This window comes from Ruditapes philippinarum, unplaced genomic scaffold (genome assembly GCF_026571515.1).
Source record: "Ruditapes philippinarum isolate M1 unplaced genomic scaffold, ASM2657151v2 ctg2118_1_1_1_1, whole genome shotgun sequence".
NCBI lineage: Eukaryota > Metazoa > Mollusca > Bivalvia > Venerida > Veneridae > Ruditapes > Ruditapes philippinarum.
Genome location: NW_026865794.1, coordinates 35,863 through 54,219, shown reverse-complemented (window position 1 = coordinate 54,219; position 18,357 = coordinate 35,863). Strand labels below are relative to the sequence as shown.

The 18,357-nt window shown below is 33.5% G+C and overlaps 1 protein-coding gene across 1 annotated transcript in view; it reads right to left on the bottom strand.

The window, feature by feature from the left end:
- Positions 1-18,357, bottom strand: part of LOC132730360 (uncharacterized) — a 34,857-nt gene that overhangs the window by 10,404 nt on the left and 6,096 nt on the right. The window contains exons 9-24 of the mRNA XM_060716270.1: positions 17,870-17,965; positions 17,079-17,123; positions 15,919-15,979; positions 15,049-15,137; positions 14,430-14,554; positions 13,630-13,660; positions 11,611-12,017; positions 11,119-11,231; positions 9,997-10,058; positions 7,995-8,086; positions 7,214-7,328; positions 5,624-5,872; positions 3,795-3,946; positions 2,784-2,946; positions 2,298-2,447; positions 321-423 (exon numbers count right to left, since the gene is read on the bottom strand). Of these exons, the coding sequence (XP_060572253.1) occupies positions 321-423; positions 2,298-2,447; positions 2,784-2,946; positions 3,795-3,946; positions 5,624-5,872; positions 7,214-7,328; positions 7,995-8,086; positions 9,997-10,058; positions 11,119-11,231; positions 11,611-12,017; positions 13,630-13,660; positions 14,430-14,554; positions 15,049-15,137; positions 15,919-15,979; positions 17,079-17,123; positions 17,870-17,965 (2,053 nt within the window). The remainder of the gene's footprint in view (positions 1-320; positions 424-2,297; positions 2,448-2,783; positions 2,947-3,794; positions 3,947-5,623; positions 5,873-7,213; positions 7,329-7,994; positions 8,087-9,996; positions 10,059-11,118; positions 11,232-11,610; positions 12,018-13,629; positions 13,661-14,429; positions 14,555-15,048; positions 15,138-15,918; positions 15,980-17,078; positions 17,124-17,869; positions 17,966-18,357) is intronic.

The following is an 18,357-nucleotide window of genomic DNA, read 5'->3' as shown; positions in this document are numbered from 1 at the left end:
TCCAGTTTATGTGTAAAATTTGCCATATTTTCAGCCTATTTGTTGCCATAGCAACCAGAATTTTCAACAAAGGAAGAAAAGAAAAAGACGTGCATAATCTCCATACTGCCATCTATCCATATATCAAGTTTCATAAAAATATTTTCAGTACTTTTCAAGTTATCGCGGGATCCAGGTTTTGTGGACGGACGGATGGACAGACGGACGGACAGACGGACGGAGGGTAAACCTAAAGTCCCCTCCGGTAAACCGGTAGGGGACTAATTAGTACTGGTAGATGGACGTAGATTGCCTCGTCTATACCCTTACTATGAACATACCTTCTTCATCAACAGCTCTGCCCAGATCTTTCTGCCAGTCATCTTGCCATACCCAACCAGCTGGTAACTCCATCTCTGCCTCAGAGGGTGACTGGTCACCTTTCTGTAAATACAGCACACAAATCTCAAATTCTTTAGTTAATTTTGAATAAAGTAAAATTTATTGGGTCCAAATACAATACTTTAGTTGTTATTGTGGGTTTTTTTTATTTACATCATGTGAAAATGTCTAAAAAGAATGTTTGCTTCTTTCATGATTTATTTTTGTTACCCAAAGTTACTTTGCATGAATAGCACTGGGATATTCTAAATAATTAAGCTTCTTATAGTATGCAGAAGCAATTTATCCCACAAAAACTGACAACAAAAATGGGTCAAAGACAGAAATGGCCCAGTTGCATATGTGTACAAAATATCATGAGGCTGTGATGTTACTTAAATTTTCTACCACTGTCTGACCATTGATGTTGAAAATTTAACTTAGTTGGTAAACCTGAAAAGAATGAGCATCAGACCTGAAATGGAATCCCACAATTTGGGACCACAGTCATGTCAATGCTGTGAACCACATATCAAGAGGCTGTGGTAAGAAGTTGTTGAGAAAACTGTTACCAAAATTTCCTACTATCTATTGATCAATAATATGTCAAAATTTAACTAAATCGGCAAACAGGAAGTGGATGAGCGCCAGACCTGAAATCAAATCGCACAGTATTGGACCACGTGATAATGCTGTATACAAAATATCAAAAGGCTGTGATATATTGTTGCCAAGAAAACTGTTACCAAAATTTCCTATTGTTGACCATTAATGTTGAAAATTTAACTTAGTCGGCTGAGAGACAGACCTAAAATAGAATCCCACAGTATGGGACCATGTGTTGATGCTGCATACAAAATACCAAAAGGCTGAGATATATAGTTGCCAAGAAAACTGTTACCAAAATTTCCTACTATTGACCATTAATGTAGAAAATTTAACTAAGTCGGCAAACAGGAAGTGGATGAGCGACAGACCTGAAATCGAATCCCACGATATGATACCATGTGTGGATGCTGTATACCAAATATCACAAGGCTGTGATAAGTAGTTGCTGAGAAAACTGTTACAAAAATTTCCTACTATTGATAATTAATGTTGAAAATTTAACTAAGTCAGCAAACAGGAAGTGGATGAGCGACAGACCTTAAATCGAATCCCAACAGTATGGGACCATGTGTTGATGCTGTAAACCAAAATATCAAAAGGCTATGATAAGTTGTTGCTGAGAAAACTGTTACGAAAATTTCCTACTATTGACCATTATGTAGAAAATTTAACTAAGTCAGCAAACAGGAAGTAGATAAGCGACAGACCTAAAATCGAATCCCATAGTATGGGACCATGTGTTAATGCTGTACACCAAATATCAAAAGGCTATGATTGGTAGTTGCTGAGAAAACTGTTACGAAAATTTCCTACTATTGACCATTAATGTTGAAAATTTAACTAAGTTGGCAAACAGGAAGTGGATAAGCAACAGACCTGAAATTGAATCTAACGATATGATACCATGTGCTGATGCTGTATACAAAATATCAAAAGGCTGTGATAAGGAGTTGCTGAGAAAACTGTTACGAAAATTTCTTACTATTAACAATTAATGTTGAAAATTTAACTAAATCGGGAAACAGGAAGTAGATAAGCGACAGACCTAAAATCGAATCCAACAGTATGGGACCAGGTGTGGATGCTGTATACCAAATATCAAAAGGCCGTGATAAGTAGTTGCTGAGAAAACTGTTACGAAAATTTCCTACTACTGACCATTAATGTCAGGGGCCGTATTCATAAAGATCGTAGTTTTTCTAAAGGTTATTAAGGTATTTTTTCTACCACCACTGGCACTTCATCTGACGTTTTCAGAAATTTGATATGATTTAGGGAAAATTTGAAAGAAATGGCTCAACAAGGTTATTGGTCTTGAAGTACAATACCTGTAACTCTTCTAACTGTGGTTGATGTAAATTTTCCACTTTCTGTTTTGCTTCTGTCTGCATGTCATTGATCTCTACCAATAAATGTTCTGTTTTTGATTCAGTGGCAGCACGCTCCTCTACTAACACTTCTACCTGCTTGCTCAAACGCTGTATAGGATAAAAAATGATTTTTTACAAGCTAAATATAAAATATTGATTCCACTCAACAGCAATCTTTAAACTAGAAATGTGTCCACCGCGCCACTTTTCTGTCACTCTTTTTACTACAGTAAGTCAAGGGAAATAACTCTACAAATACTTGATAAATCCACAAGCGAAACCCCAGGTGCAAATCTAAATATGCTGAGCAACCTGCCCATAAGGTTTAATGAATATGTCAAATCCTTTTTGAGTAACTTGCAACACACAAGTTGAAAATTGCAAAAATTTTCTAAGTGAAGGGCAATAACTCTAAAAATACTAAATAAATCCAGACGAAAATACCTGGTTCTGTTTGGTTCGTGTTGTGTATGGTGACTGCTGACATAGGGAACTGCTCCTAGGAGAACTTTGTTCAAGTCCGCCTGATATCAGTGACTCGCTCGTTTTACTTAAATTCTGTACCTGACCCACAGTTGCACCGCCATGATCATTTACAGTTGATGTGCTGTCAAAATAAAATATGTTGTGTAAACAGTTAAACTATCTAATTTCACAACCACCAACGTTTCCAGGGGTTAAACCCTCTTTATCAATCAGTTTGCTGTTTTATAAATCTCAAATTTGTCCTCTTATTTTTCTTACTCTATATTTCTTATGATTAACAGAATCTGGTAAAGAATTTAGAGATTGTTCCTACTGGAATAAATTTGTTCGCTTTTGTGATTTTTACAAATTTTTTTTTAAAACAATTTTTTGGTTGTACCCCTACACCAGATTTCGTAAATAACTAACCAGTAATTACAATTTCTCCGCAAGTAACAGACTTGATCACTAAATCAGCACTGAGAGACAAATAACCATGAGCCGCGTCACGACAAAACCAACATAAGATCCATGCTGTTCACATACCATCTCTATTACAAGTAAAGAAACTGATAGCGAACAGCATGCATCCTGATCAGACTGCGTGGATGCGCAGGCTGGTCTGGATCCATGCTGGTCGCAAAACCATTATGTCGTTTTTGTCATGATGCGGCTCATATGACTAGTTAAAGGATCAATTGTTACAGAGAAATTTCGCCACACCCTTTGATCAAACAACGGACACCTAGATTATAAATCTGACACTCTCCCATAGCAGGAGGATCCAAACTTAGTCACATGATACTTTTCATGTCTCATTTTACATGAGGAGCTTGATAAAAGGCTCTCTTTCATGCCTAACCTTGCACACACAAAAAATAATCATTTTTTAAATTACAAAAAACCCATATACAATCTATCTGACACTTTTCAACACCAATAAAATATTTCAGGGTATAATCTACTGTAACCACAGATAACCAAGCTCACCTGTTAGAATCAGCACTAGTGAAAGCACTATTAACAGATTCATTTCCTCTAAATGAGAATGCTGAGCTGTCAGAACCGAACTCGAGGTTACCAAACTGAACGTCCAATGTTGTCATCATATAACCAGGCATCTCAACAGCTGATGCTGGAATCTGAAAATCATAAATGAAATAGAATTGCAATAGTTGGCCAAACTTATCTGTTACCTGTTGCCATGACAACCAAGAATTCTAAAGATGCTCGGCTCAAATCTGTGCCTGCTTAAGCCTACAGCAGGGCTTCCATTAAGTTTTAAACTGACTGCAAAATGTCTGACAATGAATGTAACACTATATAGGTTAAGCAGGAAAAGCATTATATCTTTGTATTTTTTGAAGTCGCAAGCCAAAATCAAGGGGTAAATGACTTCCAAACTTCCACAAATGGAAGCCCTGTAATAAAATGTATAATTTTTTTTCATAGTACATAAAATTACTATAGTGTTTCATAGTACATAAAATTACTATAGTGAAATAAAATATAAATATCGGAGACTTATTTCCACTATAGTAACGCTTAGGGCTGGGGTGAGTATCCGAGTACTCGGATAATCACGAATCAAAGTGAAAAAATCGAGTTTGAATATTCTTAAGCCCAGAGATTGTGGATTGCGATTTAATTTTTTTATATACTTTCACTGTTTCTCACACTCTTAAAATCAAGAAAAATACTATTTGAGTATAAATCATATGAAGTTTAACTAAATACAATTTTTTCCGGTTAAAGACCATGTACCATGATGCTGAGCTAGGAAGTAATTGGTTTCAAAAAACAAAACAAAAATACTCCTCCAAAGAATAAAAACATAAACCTAGTTTATATGTTTAATGTTTAGTATTGTTTTTTTTTTAATTTAACATGTTTTTATAACTAATGTACATGTTTTTATGGGTGTCTTGATAACAAAAGATTTGTGGTTCGATTTGTGAATCGTAAGTGCTGAATCGTGGTTCGGATCGGATCGTCACTTATCCGATGATCCACACCCCTAGAAACGCTTAAAAACTTGTTAAATGTAATCCAAACATTCTTGTAGACATCAGGCAGCAGGTTAGATATTTTTCATAGGAGAGAATTTAATATTCTTCAACAGGATTGTAGTACCAGAGGTGAGGGGCAAATGATTCATAGTTTTCCATTTCTGACATTGAGGCACCTGTTACAATTGTAAATTGTAAATATCCTTGTCTATACAAACCATGTATGTCGATTTCACTCATGTATACACTTGGTGTGCAAAAAAAAGATTTTTTTTTTGGTTCTATTTTAAATGACACATCTAAAAACATTTCTTTAAATCTTATTTTTTCTACATCTGAACAATCTAAAAGACAATATGTAAAGTCAAATAAGTACTTTTTTAGTTCCAGGCAAAATTTAATGATATCTATTACAGAACTTATGTTATCATTTATCACGAACAATAAAATTTATTGTAAAGAATGTCTTTTGTACTGGATAACGACGAATGAAATACTTCATTATTATTGTCTATAAAAGATATGTTACAAAATATAGTTATTTACACCTGTCATAAGCAAATTGATATGGGTTGTTCCTAATTTTGACTCATATTAACACACAAAGACATAAAATATGATATATACAGTGTCTATGTTCATTAGATCATTAGATAGTTAAGAACTGAACGAGTGGGTGATTTATCTCAAGTTTACCTGATTCCTAACATTGTATCATTATCAAATATGTGTATATCAAAAACTAGGATGAAATCAATTATCCAATGTGAATAATATAAAATTTGAAGATTAATGTTTATATGATAATACCTTTGATGGTGGTGGTAACTTTGATCTTTGAGGCTTCTGTCTTTGTTGTAACATTGCATTTTGGGACACCGATGATGCTGGAATGGCATTTGAGGGACCAGCAACAGACTGTGACCCTGCTGATAAACTACTTCCTGTCATAAACGATAAACCACTTCCTGTAACACTGGTTCCCGTTAAACTATTACCATTGGAAGCAGTCTGTGAGGTCATAGAGTTTTGAAGGGATGAACTTTGTCCAGATCCAATCTGAAACACAACAAAAATAAAACATGTATTATATTCAACATATATATGAGCAAAACAATTCTAAATTTATTTCCTCATTCTCTAAGACTGGAGTTAAAAAGTAATTTTGAACTTTAGATTCACACATTGACAAAAGAGTTACACAACTAGCTTCTACATTTTTTCCAGAAAATAATTCTGAATAATAATTTTAACGGTTGCAAAGACTTTTTTTCAATATCTTCTCCTTTTTTGCAGTACCAACAAGATGTTTTATGAGAAATTTCTATGATCTTTTAAGAAATGCTTTTAAGGAGATCGTTATTCTACAGTATAGCTTAATTTAACAAATTTTAACAAAACACTCAATTAAATATGGATAGAAATGTCCCACCAGTTCATCATAATGTCTAGGTATTTTTATGTACACTTCACACAGACAAGATCCTGAAGAAAATAGGACAGGATTTCTAGGGAATATCTTATCCCCCCCACCCCCCAAAAAAATCCACTTAAACAAGTACAAAATAAATGTCAATAATAGTACAATAACAGTAATCATAATGTACTCTCTAAAACTGTTTCAGAACCCTTGAGATTTTTTTTTATTTTAACGAGTTCACCAATCTAACCATAAGGAAAACAATCTCTCAGTTAAACTCTCTTCTTCATAATCACTTCCTTATTGTTTGAAATAACAAATATAATTACAGATAAATACTACATTAAACATTATAGCTCTCCAGTTACATACTGTCTAGTATCTAAATATAACCCTGCACAGATATTACTGTTTTGCACTATCATATTTGAAAGTGTAAAAATTCAATTGTCATTTTTTATCATACTTCCCTAAACAGCACCGATTGCCAATATGTTACATTAACTCTAAGAAATATTCCCTACTAATGATTGAAACGAAACTATTTAATTTGACAAAGCAATTTAGTGGGATAAGGGTTAAGTGTCATTTAAGTTCGATCATTTCATTCTTTTTTCCAAGTAAAAGCTCTCTAAAGAGAGACTGCCATACTGTTTTCTGTTTGTTTTTCTTCCTCAAAAACTGTCCATTGCTATCATCCACTTAGTTTCATTTGACAGACAAAATCAGAAAATGAATGATTAAAAATCACATCAACACCCACTTAATTCTTAATGTGGAAACATTTTAGCTTTAGTGTTGAAGAAATACTTCCGCTGACCAATTACCTAGATAGCCTCTACATATGTAACTGTTTCAAGTTACTGACAGGGTTCAAACCTACAGCAATAAGGGACAACATGATTCAAAGACGGCATACCACTAACTACACATACACAAGTGGAAGTAAAATATCACAGTAAAGCAACATTTTTTTTTACCCCTATACAATTCTTGATTGACTCCGTCGCCTGCTGGTTAAACTGACTGATATATCTTGCCTCAGCACTCATGTCATTTTGTAGATGTTTTGGGTATAATCCTCCGAGATCGAACCTGGCAAAAACAGGATAATAGGGTTTGTTAAATTTTTTTTTTCATTTAGTTGGGTTTAAAGTGACGCAAACACATCAATGCTCACATGGTTTCTTTTCACTTTTACTGTTGGAGGAAGACCTCAGGTGCCCCTCCCTGAATTATTTTTAGGCACAAGAAGACACCCTAGTAAAACCATCAAAGTTCTGCAAGTTAGCTAGGTAGCTTCCTCACAATTAAGAATTAGATGACCACGACAATTTCAAACTGTCAAGCGGTTTAGAATAACTGACTTTTACCACTCTGTCATGGACCCTTATATGTTAAAAATCAGATTTCTTATTTTCTTTTTTAATTAACAAGTCTGCAATTAGCAATTAGAACAGTGATTCAATATACCTGGGTTATTTCAAAGATATGCTAGAAATAGAATTTGTCAACTAAAATATCATAACCTCTGCAATATCAATAGATCATAATGGCTGTAATCTAAGTATTGACTCAGCACTTTGACACCTTCATCTAAGTACTAGAATACAGGTCACGAAATAGAAAAATAGATGCACATAAAACACAAAGTTTTATGACATTATTCAAATAGAGGAAAAACATTATTTCGATTTAAATTTTCAACGATCATCATACAATCACTAAATCCCCGCCTACCCACAATATTAATGAACATACGTGTTAGAGAGTGCGTTTGACTCTATCGGTACTTGATTTGTTGGTTCTGATGCTGATGAGCCACTGGCTGTAATAACTTTTGTTTCTGCCAACTGAAATGATTCAAACATGTAACTTTACAATAACTTTTTTTGTAAGGCCTTTCCACAGCCCTTAAGATTCAAAATAACTAATGCACTTCATCTTTACATTAAGTTTAAATCACTTTCTTTAAATGCTTATTATAAAATAACATTCTTAAGAGATCTACAATGCTGCATCCTAAATTATATCAATCTTATATAACAGGCCCAGCATAAAATTAGGGCAAATTTTAGGGCAATATTTTAGAAATTTTAGGGCTAAAATTAGGAATTTAAGGGTACATAATAGAAATTTTAGGGCTAGAATTTAGAATTTTATAAGTACCATGGCCCAAAAGACCATGATGTTGGCTAACCTTTGAATATTTGATACAAAAGTAACTCACAAATAATGCTATAGTTTAGTTAGAGCAAAGGTGTCTACCAGTGTGGACTCACTGGTCAACTGCCTCACCTGCGGAAATGGTCATAGTCAAACCATGTCCAAACCATATTTGAAATATGCTTTTTCAATGGTTGAACATGTCAAAAAGAATCTGTTCTACCTATGTTTTGGGAATGTTATAACCACGAGTGTCTAAAAGGAATTCTTCTACAGTGAAATTCATGCACAATGCAGCTTTTGAATATGGACAAATGAAATTTTTGTACAAGTAGGAAGTAAAAAGGCATTAGCCTTGTACAGTCATTTGAACAAATGGGAAGCATCTTTAATCAACACACAGAATTGCACATCAAAAAAGTTCATCACATAGATCATTCAATTGCAGTTTATCTAGATCACATAATTGCAAAATGTGTGTACATGGTTAGAATTAATTTTGCAAAGTCTATGTTCACATATTTAGTACTTTACAATGTTGTTTTGAAATTATGCAGATTTGAATAAAAGGGTTGTGAGTAAGCAAATTGTACATTAATTTTTGACAACAGATTTTTATACATGTTATTAATTAAAATTGTGTTACAACAGCTTTATAATGATCATTTTCAAATATGATATGATATAAATGGACCACTTCAGCCATTTGAAAAAAAGAACAAACATAAAATTCAAGATATCTGGAGTTGGCAAAACAGTGTCAAAATATTCCAAAATAAGTCGACCTCTTATGGTTATGATTTAAGTTTCAGGACCATGATATGGTAGTGTTTTTGCTGTTAAGTGTCAACATGATTATAAAGAACTGCTTTGATTATGAAATAGTAATGTTACGGACATAGTCAAAGTAATTTTTAGTTGGAACAAAACCATTTCAATGTCACCAATTTTGAGTTAGCAAATCATGGCAAAATCATTTTTGACCATGTTTAAAACATGGTCCACTTTGTTTATAATGTTCGAGATCATTTTCACAGTTTTACAAGTTATAAGTATGTTTATAACAAAAGATAAAAAAATTAGGAATTTCAGTGAAAAAATAGGGCATTTTTAGGAATTCCCTTTGAATTTTTAACTTTTTTAGGAATTTTAACCAAACTGAAAAAAATTAGGATTTTTTAGGAATTTTAGGGACGCTGGACAGCCTGTATTATAATTATGTTTTCATTAGGAGGCGACTGTAGGCCAAAATGACTAAAAATACTTTTGTTTTTTATGATAAAATAAAAAATGACCACATCAATCTCTACATGGACCATCTTAGAAAACTATCTCAGAAGAGCAATGAGCAGAGTAAATCAAATTATGAGCACTTTTTTCGATTTTAATGCCACACAGTAAAGCCTTACATATAAATTCATGCATAACATGTTCCCAATACGAAATTGTGCATCTGCCTAGACTTCAAATTTATTAGAACTGAAGCTCTAAAGAGACTGAATGTAAATTATGTACGAAATTAATATTAATTATAAATAAGATCACATTATGCAAATATCAAGATCCCGAAAGAAAATATTAACATAGTATAACATACACTTTCAGTCCAGCTATCTATATCCTCATTCCAATCTTCTTTTGAATCACCCCAGTTAGATACTGAAAATATATAATTATATATATATATATATAACAATATCTTTTTCCATTGGAAAGAAAATAATCTTGAATTTGGAATAGTACTTAAAGATTTTACATGAGTTCAATAACAAAATACAAATATTATCCTCCTAATAACAGGATAAAGCCTGGTCAGGTTGTATGGATGTGCACTATTTACTGCTATAAAGATTAGGAGACAAGTATCACAGTGGATAAATGGAATCAATGTACCATGTCTTGCTTGCCTATACAATTCAATGTGTATCAAGTCTTGCTATTACAAGCACCAGCTACCTCTGATCAGTGTACCCTTTTTTTTAGAGAACCTATATATCTTAGCTTGTGCATTACTTTGCAAAAACCAGTGTTTGTTTGATTGTGTTTTACGTCACATTAACACAGTATAGGTCATTTGGCGATGTTCCAGCTTTACTGGTGGAGGAAGACCTCAGAGGTGCCCTTCCGTGCATTATTTCAGGCACTAACGGGCACCTGAGTAGAACCACTGATGTTCCGTAAGCAAGCTGGATAGCTTCCTCACATGAAGGAACCAAAGTCCCTGTAGGGATTCGAACCCACAGCAGTGAGGGGCAAATTGTTTGAAGTCAACGACCTTAACCACTGGGCCATGGAAGCCCCCCCCCCCCCAAAAAAAAAAAACCCAGTGTATATTGGTTTATCCACTCTGGAGTATATTTGTAAACAGGGATTTTTTTAGGGCTTATTTTATAGCAGTAATTGGGTCATATTGAAAATAGTATATTATTTTCTCAATCCACAGGAAAAAAATTCCAAATTGAAAGTTACAAAATGAAAATTTTGAATAAAAATTCTAAAATCTTTGCAAATAAGAGCTTCTACTTAAATGTTTGAAGATGCCATCTTAGACAGTTATTGTTTGCATCCATTTAATCACTGCAAAATATTGTTATGCATTTTCCCCCCAATTTTTAACAAAACACCACTGAAATTCCCAATTCCATGGGTATGGGTAGTGTTCCCAAAATCCTGGAAATATTCCCTGGTAGACCAAAACATAATTTGGTAATAAACTTACTTTTTGGTTCTTTCTCGCCTATCACAGCTGTTTCATTAGTCCATGTGTCTATCTGAGGACCATTGTCAATCTGGGAATTCTTATTTTCAAAACCTCTATTTGGTCGGAAAGTCCTGCAATGTAAATTTCAAATTTCATTTCGATATTGAAATATGATTTACAGAACTGCTGTTTACATACATGTTACTGAATTTCAGTATTGGGTGTTTCAAAAATCAATGCAGCAGTATCACTCATTCACTGTTCAATGTTCTTTGAATAATGACATGCAATATATTGAAAATTGTAAGGAAAACATTGGCACAAGTTCTAAACTGTGTATAGCAATATGTTGAATTTAATAACTAACTTCATTAATCAATTATCTTAAATGAAATATTTATTTCAAATAAGCTATCTACATAATAATTCAATGATGCTGTCAAATACAATGAATCTTATTGCTTTTACAAAGATTATCAAAATTAAGGAAACTAGTTTGCTTTTACTTACCCTCCAACCCCTCGTCCACTGCCACCACCTCTTCCACGCCGTGGACCAAACCCTCGTCCACGACCCCTGCCACAGTCGAATCCCCTGTCACGATAAACATCTTTTTCATTCTCCTCTTCACCACGTTCTGGTCTGTCTCCAGCTCTGTCTGGTCTGCCACGACCCCCTGATAACCTTGGCAGTCTGTTGTCATTACGACGGGCACGCTGCCGATAATTGTCTGACTGTTCACAAAAATTACGCTCGCCATTTTCCTTCTGCTCTTTGTTTCTGTCACGATTATCTCGTTCATTTCTGTCTCTATTATCTCGTCTGTCGGGTTTGGTGTCATTGTGATTTTCTGTGGGTGCTGGGGTGGGCTTTGGCTTTTGTTTCTTTTTCTTCTTGCCAGACTCTCGCCACTCACTCTGATTAATTAAATTAGGTTTACAATTAATTTACCATAGTTTAATGGGTCAAAAATACCCGTAAAACTTTAAGGTTAACTGAGACGGACAGCATGCTTCACTATTCAGAGTACTTCATAGAAAAACAATAGCCATGCTTGAATTTTTCACTAACAAGAATAATTATGTGAAAATCAATACTAGAGCTACAGGTTTTTATATTTGACCTACAATAATGAGTTGTGCGTCATCTGTTACTAAGTGGTTGTGGATTCAGAACTCCGAATTTTCATGCAATTGTTAGATTAATGCCAACAAAAGAATGAAATAGATAGCTAACAAGCAAATTCGTTGAATTTATATCCCCCGCCGGCCGAGTACTGGTTATTATTAACACAACAACTGAAGACATAAGGCTTTATTTATATATTAATCATGGCATAAACTGTAATATTCTTTAAACTTGAAGCCTTGTACCTTCAAACAAGAAGAATTTTTAAGTTTTCACTATATACATATAAGGAAAATCTACGACCCCCTGGAGTGGGGCCAATATTGACCTATGAAGTTTGAACACTGTGGGCCAAATGGAACTTAAGTTATCCTCCGGAAACTGTTTTCAGTTTTAAGGTCATGGTGACCTTGACCTTTTCCCTTGTGACCCAAAAATCAATAGGGGTCTTCTGCCCAATATGAACTATCATCCTATGAAGTTTGAACACACTGGGCCAAATGGAACTTAAGTTATGCTCCAGAAACTGTTTTTAGTTTTAAGGTCATAGTGACCTTGACCTTTAATCTTGTGACCCCAAAATCAATAGGGGTCTTTTACCCAATATGGACAATCATCCTATGAAGTTTGAACACTGTGGGCCAAATGGAACTTAAGTTATGCTCCGGAAACTGTTTTCAGTTTTAAGGTCATAGTGACCTTGACCTTTGACCTTGTGACCCCAAAATCAATAGGGGTCTTCTACCCAATATGGACAATCATCCTATGAAGTTTGAACACTGTGGGCCAAATGGAACTTAAGTTATGCTCCGGAAACTGTTTTTTGTTTTAGGGTCATAGTGACCTTGACCTTTGACCTTGTGACCCCAAAATCAATAGGGGTCTTCTACCCAATATGGACAATCATCCTATGAAGTTTGAACACTGTGGGCCAAATGGAACTTAAGTTATGCTCTGGAAACCAAATTGCTAATGGGCGGACGGTTGGACAGACAGACGGACAGACGCCAGGGGGTATAACATAATATGCCCGAAATTCTTTCGGGCATATAAAAAGAAGTGCATAATCTCCATACTGCCATCTATCCATATATCTAGTTTCATAAAAATATTTTCATTACTTTTTGCGTTAATGACTGACATTAATCCATAAGAAACGCTCCCCTCAAAAAACATTAAATTCTTGCAGTTGTTAAACGTTATGAAAGATACCTGTTAACATATTACAATAGCAACAGTTACTTGCATACATTATTTTAAATCACCAATGACCATTTAAATGTTTCAGATGACACTGCAGAATACAGTTTTAGACACATTAGAAAACACTACTCCAGGAATGTATTTTCTTTGCCATATCAAGCACTAGGAAAACAAAGCCTGTAATAATTTCCCTCTTACCGCAAATGATTTGTCCAACAGTGGGTGTGGCCTGAAAATAATAGCACTAAATATATATCAAGGAATACCAAAGGTTTTCCAAACGCATCATTTACTTTTGAAGAATAAATGAATAAAGGGAAACAACTCAATTAAAAATTAAAGAGATAAATATTTGACTGTAATGCTGCTGATAAATAAATAAATTATAAAACTTTTTTGTGACAGTAAACAATGCATTTATAAATGTGAATTACAATATTCTACTTAATTATCATAATTCTATTTTTAGTACATAAAAAGACATCCATATTTTGTATGCTTTAGCTCGAAAATTTTGTAAAATGTCTATCCTGATGAAGGTTCGTTACAACCGAAAACGATAGATCTTTGAATTACTGAACCTGCACTGGTGTAGACATGTTGTATTTCTTCATTTCTATCTTACTTTCAAGATATACTATGCTCAAATTTGTTATTTGAAAACATTGATAATTACTACACTATCTGTTTGTAAATATAAAATAAACATGTTTTGACTTCACATGCTATGTAGATAAGTTATGCTTTAAGTCCTACATACTGTAAGTGGACAAAGTATGAATATATAGTGTCATTAAAAAAGACCAGCTTTACTTGACCTGTAAAAGGAACACAGATTCCCATATATAGTGCGTGCATTCTTTTATTTAAATAAGTCATATTCAGTTAAAATTCTACAGATTTCAGTAAATTTCTGCAATAAAAATTTTTACACAAAGATGAGCATAGTATATCTTTAATTATTATGAGAATGAAGTCATATTTTAGTTTTTACTTACTTATTCATGAAAGCAGAAATTATATTCTTCGCCTGATGTGGGAAGTAGGTTTGTTTTACAATATGTTCCAGCACTATCAATGGTCCTGTTATATCACTAGGTGGCCGGTATTTCTTGTCCTCACCCTGTAATTACATTTAACCCTACTTATTTTAAAAGTATTTTAACAAGTCAATATGTAAAGAACAGAAAATTTCAAAAGTTGAACATAAGAAAACCAGTTGCGCTTCCTCTTTTTACTTCAAGCATCTGTCTACTCTGGTAAAATATCACTGCCAACTAAAATAAGCTGCGTCACAACAAAACCAACATAATGGGTTTGCGACCAGCAAGGATCTAGACCAGCCTGCGCATCGGCGCAATCTAATCAGGATCCATGCTGTTCGCTATCAGTTTCTCTACTTGTAATAGGGTTGGTAAGTGAACAGCATGGATCCTGATCAGACTGAGCGGACGTGCAAGTTGGTCTGAATCCATGCTGGTCGCAAACCCATTATGTTGGTTTTGTCATGACGCGGCTCAAATGTAAGATAACTCTTTAACACTCCATTTGCCAAAATATGTCAACCTTATCAATGATATTCCATTTCTAATGATAAATAACTTTCAAATATCCTACCTTTAATAAACCAATATAGACAAGGTATGCATTTGCAAACAGAGACCCAACATTGCTATCTGCTTTAAAAGCCTCTTCTAAGATGTTATCTGAAAAATAAGCACATCTATTATAGTTCCCTAATTCAAACACAAAGATGCAAACATATAAAAGACATCAATTAATAAGTACGAGTTTATTGTTAAAATAGCATCAATTTTTGTTGTTGAGAAATTAACATGAATCAGTATTTTCTCTTGTTCAATTTATGTTTGGATTTACTTTGCTCTCAATTCGTAATTATCAACTATTAATTACAGTCAATATTGATTATAATTAAAATGCAAACATTAAACACCAAATACAAGACATGCAGGAGTTTCCTAGATAATGCTTGGAGATCTAGTCCCATACAGGATATCAGGGTAGAGAGATGGACAAAATTAATATACCATCATGAAGTGACATAATTAATAAATAACATTTATTCTTATAAGCTTACTTTCCCTTGCTAAAATAGAAGTTATGTCTGTAATGCAAGAAGTTTCATTATCCAAGCTATGGAATCTATTCCAGTAAATATAATAATTATTACTAGTTAAGTTTTTTAGTAAGTGAATGCCAACATCTCAGACAGACCAAATTTTTATCTTTTTTACTATTACTAACAGCCCCATTGTCACATAAAGGATTAATTTTGCTGTACCAAAGATTTTGAATTACATGTCTAGAGGCAGGTTTTAATTTCTGACTGTCATGCATAAATACACATAAAGATAAAGTAAAACTTACCATATATTTACCACTTACAATTCCAGTACAGTATATTTTAACACATTTATAATATGCTTTTAAAGAAAGGCTTAAAGAGTAAAATTATATCAAACATACCTGCACACTGACAGACTGTTTCACAAGACTTTTTGTCTTCTTTTGTTACAACTGTAGATATCTACAAAATCAACCATATCTATTTGCTATTTTTGTATTATATTGATAAACACCAACTTAGTAGCATTTTATTCATACCATGCAAAGAGATGTAACTAGTTTGTCCAGATTCTGTATTTTTAAACCATTACTATAGTCGCAAGGACAGAATCCTCGACTAATCTCAATACTTGATAGTAAAACAAGAGCCTGAATAATGTTGCATTTTTTAAATGCAAAAGTGTCACAATTCTGTCGAAATCCATGTTGAAAGTTGTGGACCTTGGGCAATTACCGCTTTTATGCTCTCAAATAGGTGTTTTTAGTTTCCTACTGTACTTTTGGAAAGACCGACTTGCATGTAAAAACTAAACCAAAGTGAGACCTGTACGCCAACACCATCGCCAACAGCTGGATGAGTACAAGAGTCTTAGCTTTCCCTACTATTTGAATAAGTAAGCTATTTATCATTCTGTATTACTATTTAGAATCAGTTTTTACAACATACCTATATAAATTACTAAAAAGTTGTAAATGCCAGATAATATTAGGTATATCTTTGACAACAAAACTGATCTAATTGTCAAGTCTAGGACTTAAACTTTTCTTTGGTTTGGGTTTTACAATGCAACAACACAGTAGAGGTCATATGCCAACTTTCCAGCTGGAGTAAGACCTCAGGTAACCCTCCTTGTATTGGGATTTTATGTACAAGCAGGCACCGAGTAGAACCACAGATGTAGGGGTTGAACTGACTGGTACTTAGTATGCATAATGTTCTCCGTATCAAGTTAATTCTACTGGCTCTTAAAGATGTTTATAATCAGCATAAAAAAACTTATATGAAATGCCAAATAACTGCTGCTGCAGCTAATCTAAATAAACTTTAGATGTGACAACAGTTTTGAAAATTATATTTGCATTTGCCTCTTCGCCTCCTTTAAATTCTCGTGGCAAAATGTTTATGGATAAAACCGCAAAATACAAGCCCCCTGTATAAATTTTTGCATGTATATTCATAGAAATATTTTTAATATTTTTCCCTTTTTCAAAAAGACTTGTGTTAAATTCTTCATGTATAAATATTTTTGTTACTATCTACAAGTGTACCATATACTTACTCTTATCAAGGTGGCAACTGTTTTATCTATATCTTTTATGTCATCCTGTAATTGAAAGAAATACAAATATAAATACACTGATGCAAAATAATTGTACTCAAAAGATATCAAGTAGAGCTATGGCTATTTTCAGATGAAAAAGAAAAATATTATGAGCACGTCTATCATGTACCATTGCCTAGATATAGATATGATAGTTTCATATTACTATTTTACATTTCAAAGCAATATCTAAGGTTTCAGTGAAAAAGTGGACAAGTACAAAAAAGAACATAACCAAAGTGTGACACTGAAGCAAATGCCCTTTGGTAGGATAGCTCTAATATATATATGTACAGTGGAGCAAAAATGAAATAATCTAGTCATGATATTAAAATATAACATAGCAGTTATATGTTGGTAGCTTTATAGTACTGTCAATATCATTAAGGTTGTAGAGAAACTTTTAGATCAAATTATGGCAGAAAAAACTCTTAAAGATCCTCTGAACATTATTTCACACACAAAAGCAGTTTATTATATAGACAGAAGATTTTTAAATGACATTTCAAAACAAAATACAAAACTAAACCACCCTAAAGTTTGCCCCATATTATTTCAATTAATATTTACACATATTTGTATTTTATTTTCTGGTCAAGCACAACAAGTCTACATGACATTTCTTTAACTTGTCACAACTTTAAAAGTCAACAACATACTTCTTACTACATTCAGATCAATGAAAGTTTTATTCAACTTTTCTATAAAAACATTTCCTATTCTATATTAAACATGAAGTAGAAACATACCCCTAATTCTTGCCTAACTGATGCAGAAAGATCACCACCTATGCTGTGTAATTTTGTTGGTGATGGAAATGACAGGAATTCTTTCACATTTACACTCTGAAAATGGAAACCATTGAAAATACTAATGTCTATAAATCCAAGAAAATAATCTCATGACATTACATGAGTCAAAATGCAGATACATTAGTACCTTACAATGCTTCACTTAGCCTGCTTTGACTTTGAACAATCTGTGAATTGTTTCAATAGTAAAAACAGTAAAATTTAGCAATCAATTGTAGAGGGCTAGGTGTTGTTCTGGCTTCCAAACTTTATAAACCACTTTTTTTATATTGTTTTTACTTTGTCTGATGTATGTCACTGTCACAGTATAAAAACAGGTATGCTGAAGACCTTACACTAGGAATGGTCTGGTTTTATACTATGCTTGTGTTGATTTTGAAACATGAATAGTTCAATGATTGCAGTGTCATTTTGAAAAATTTAAC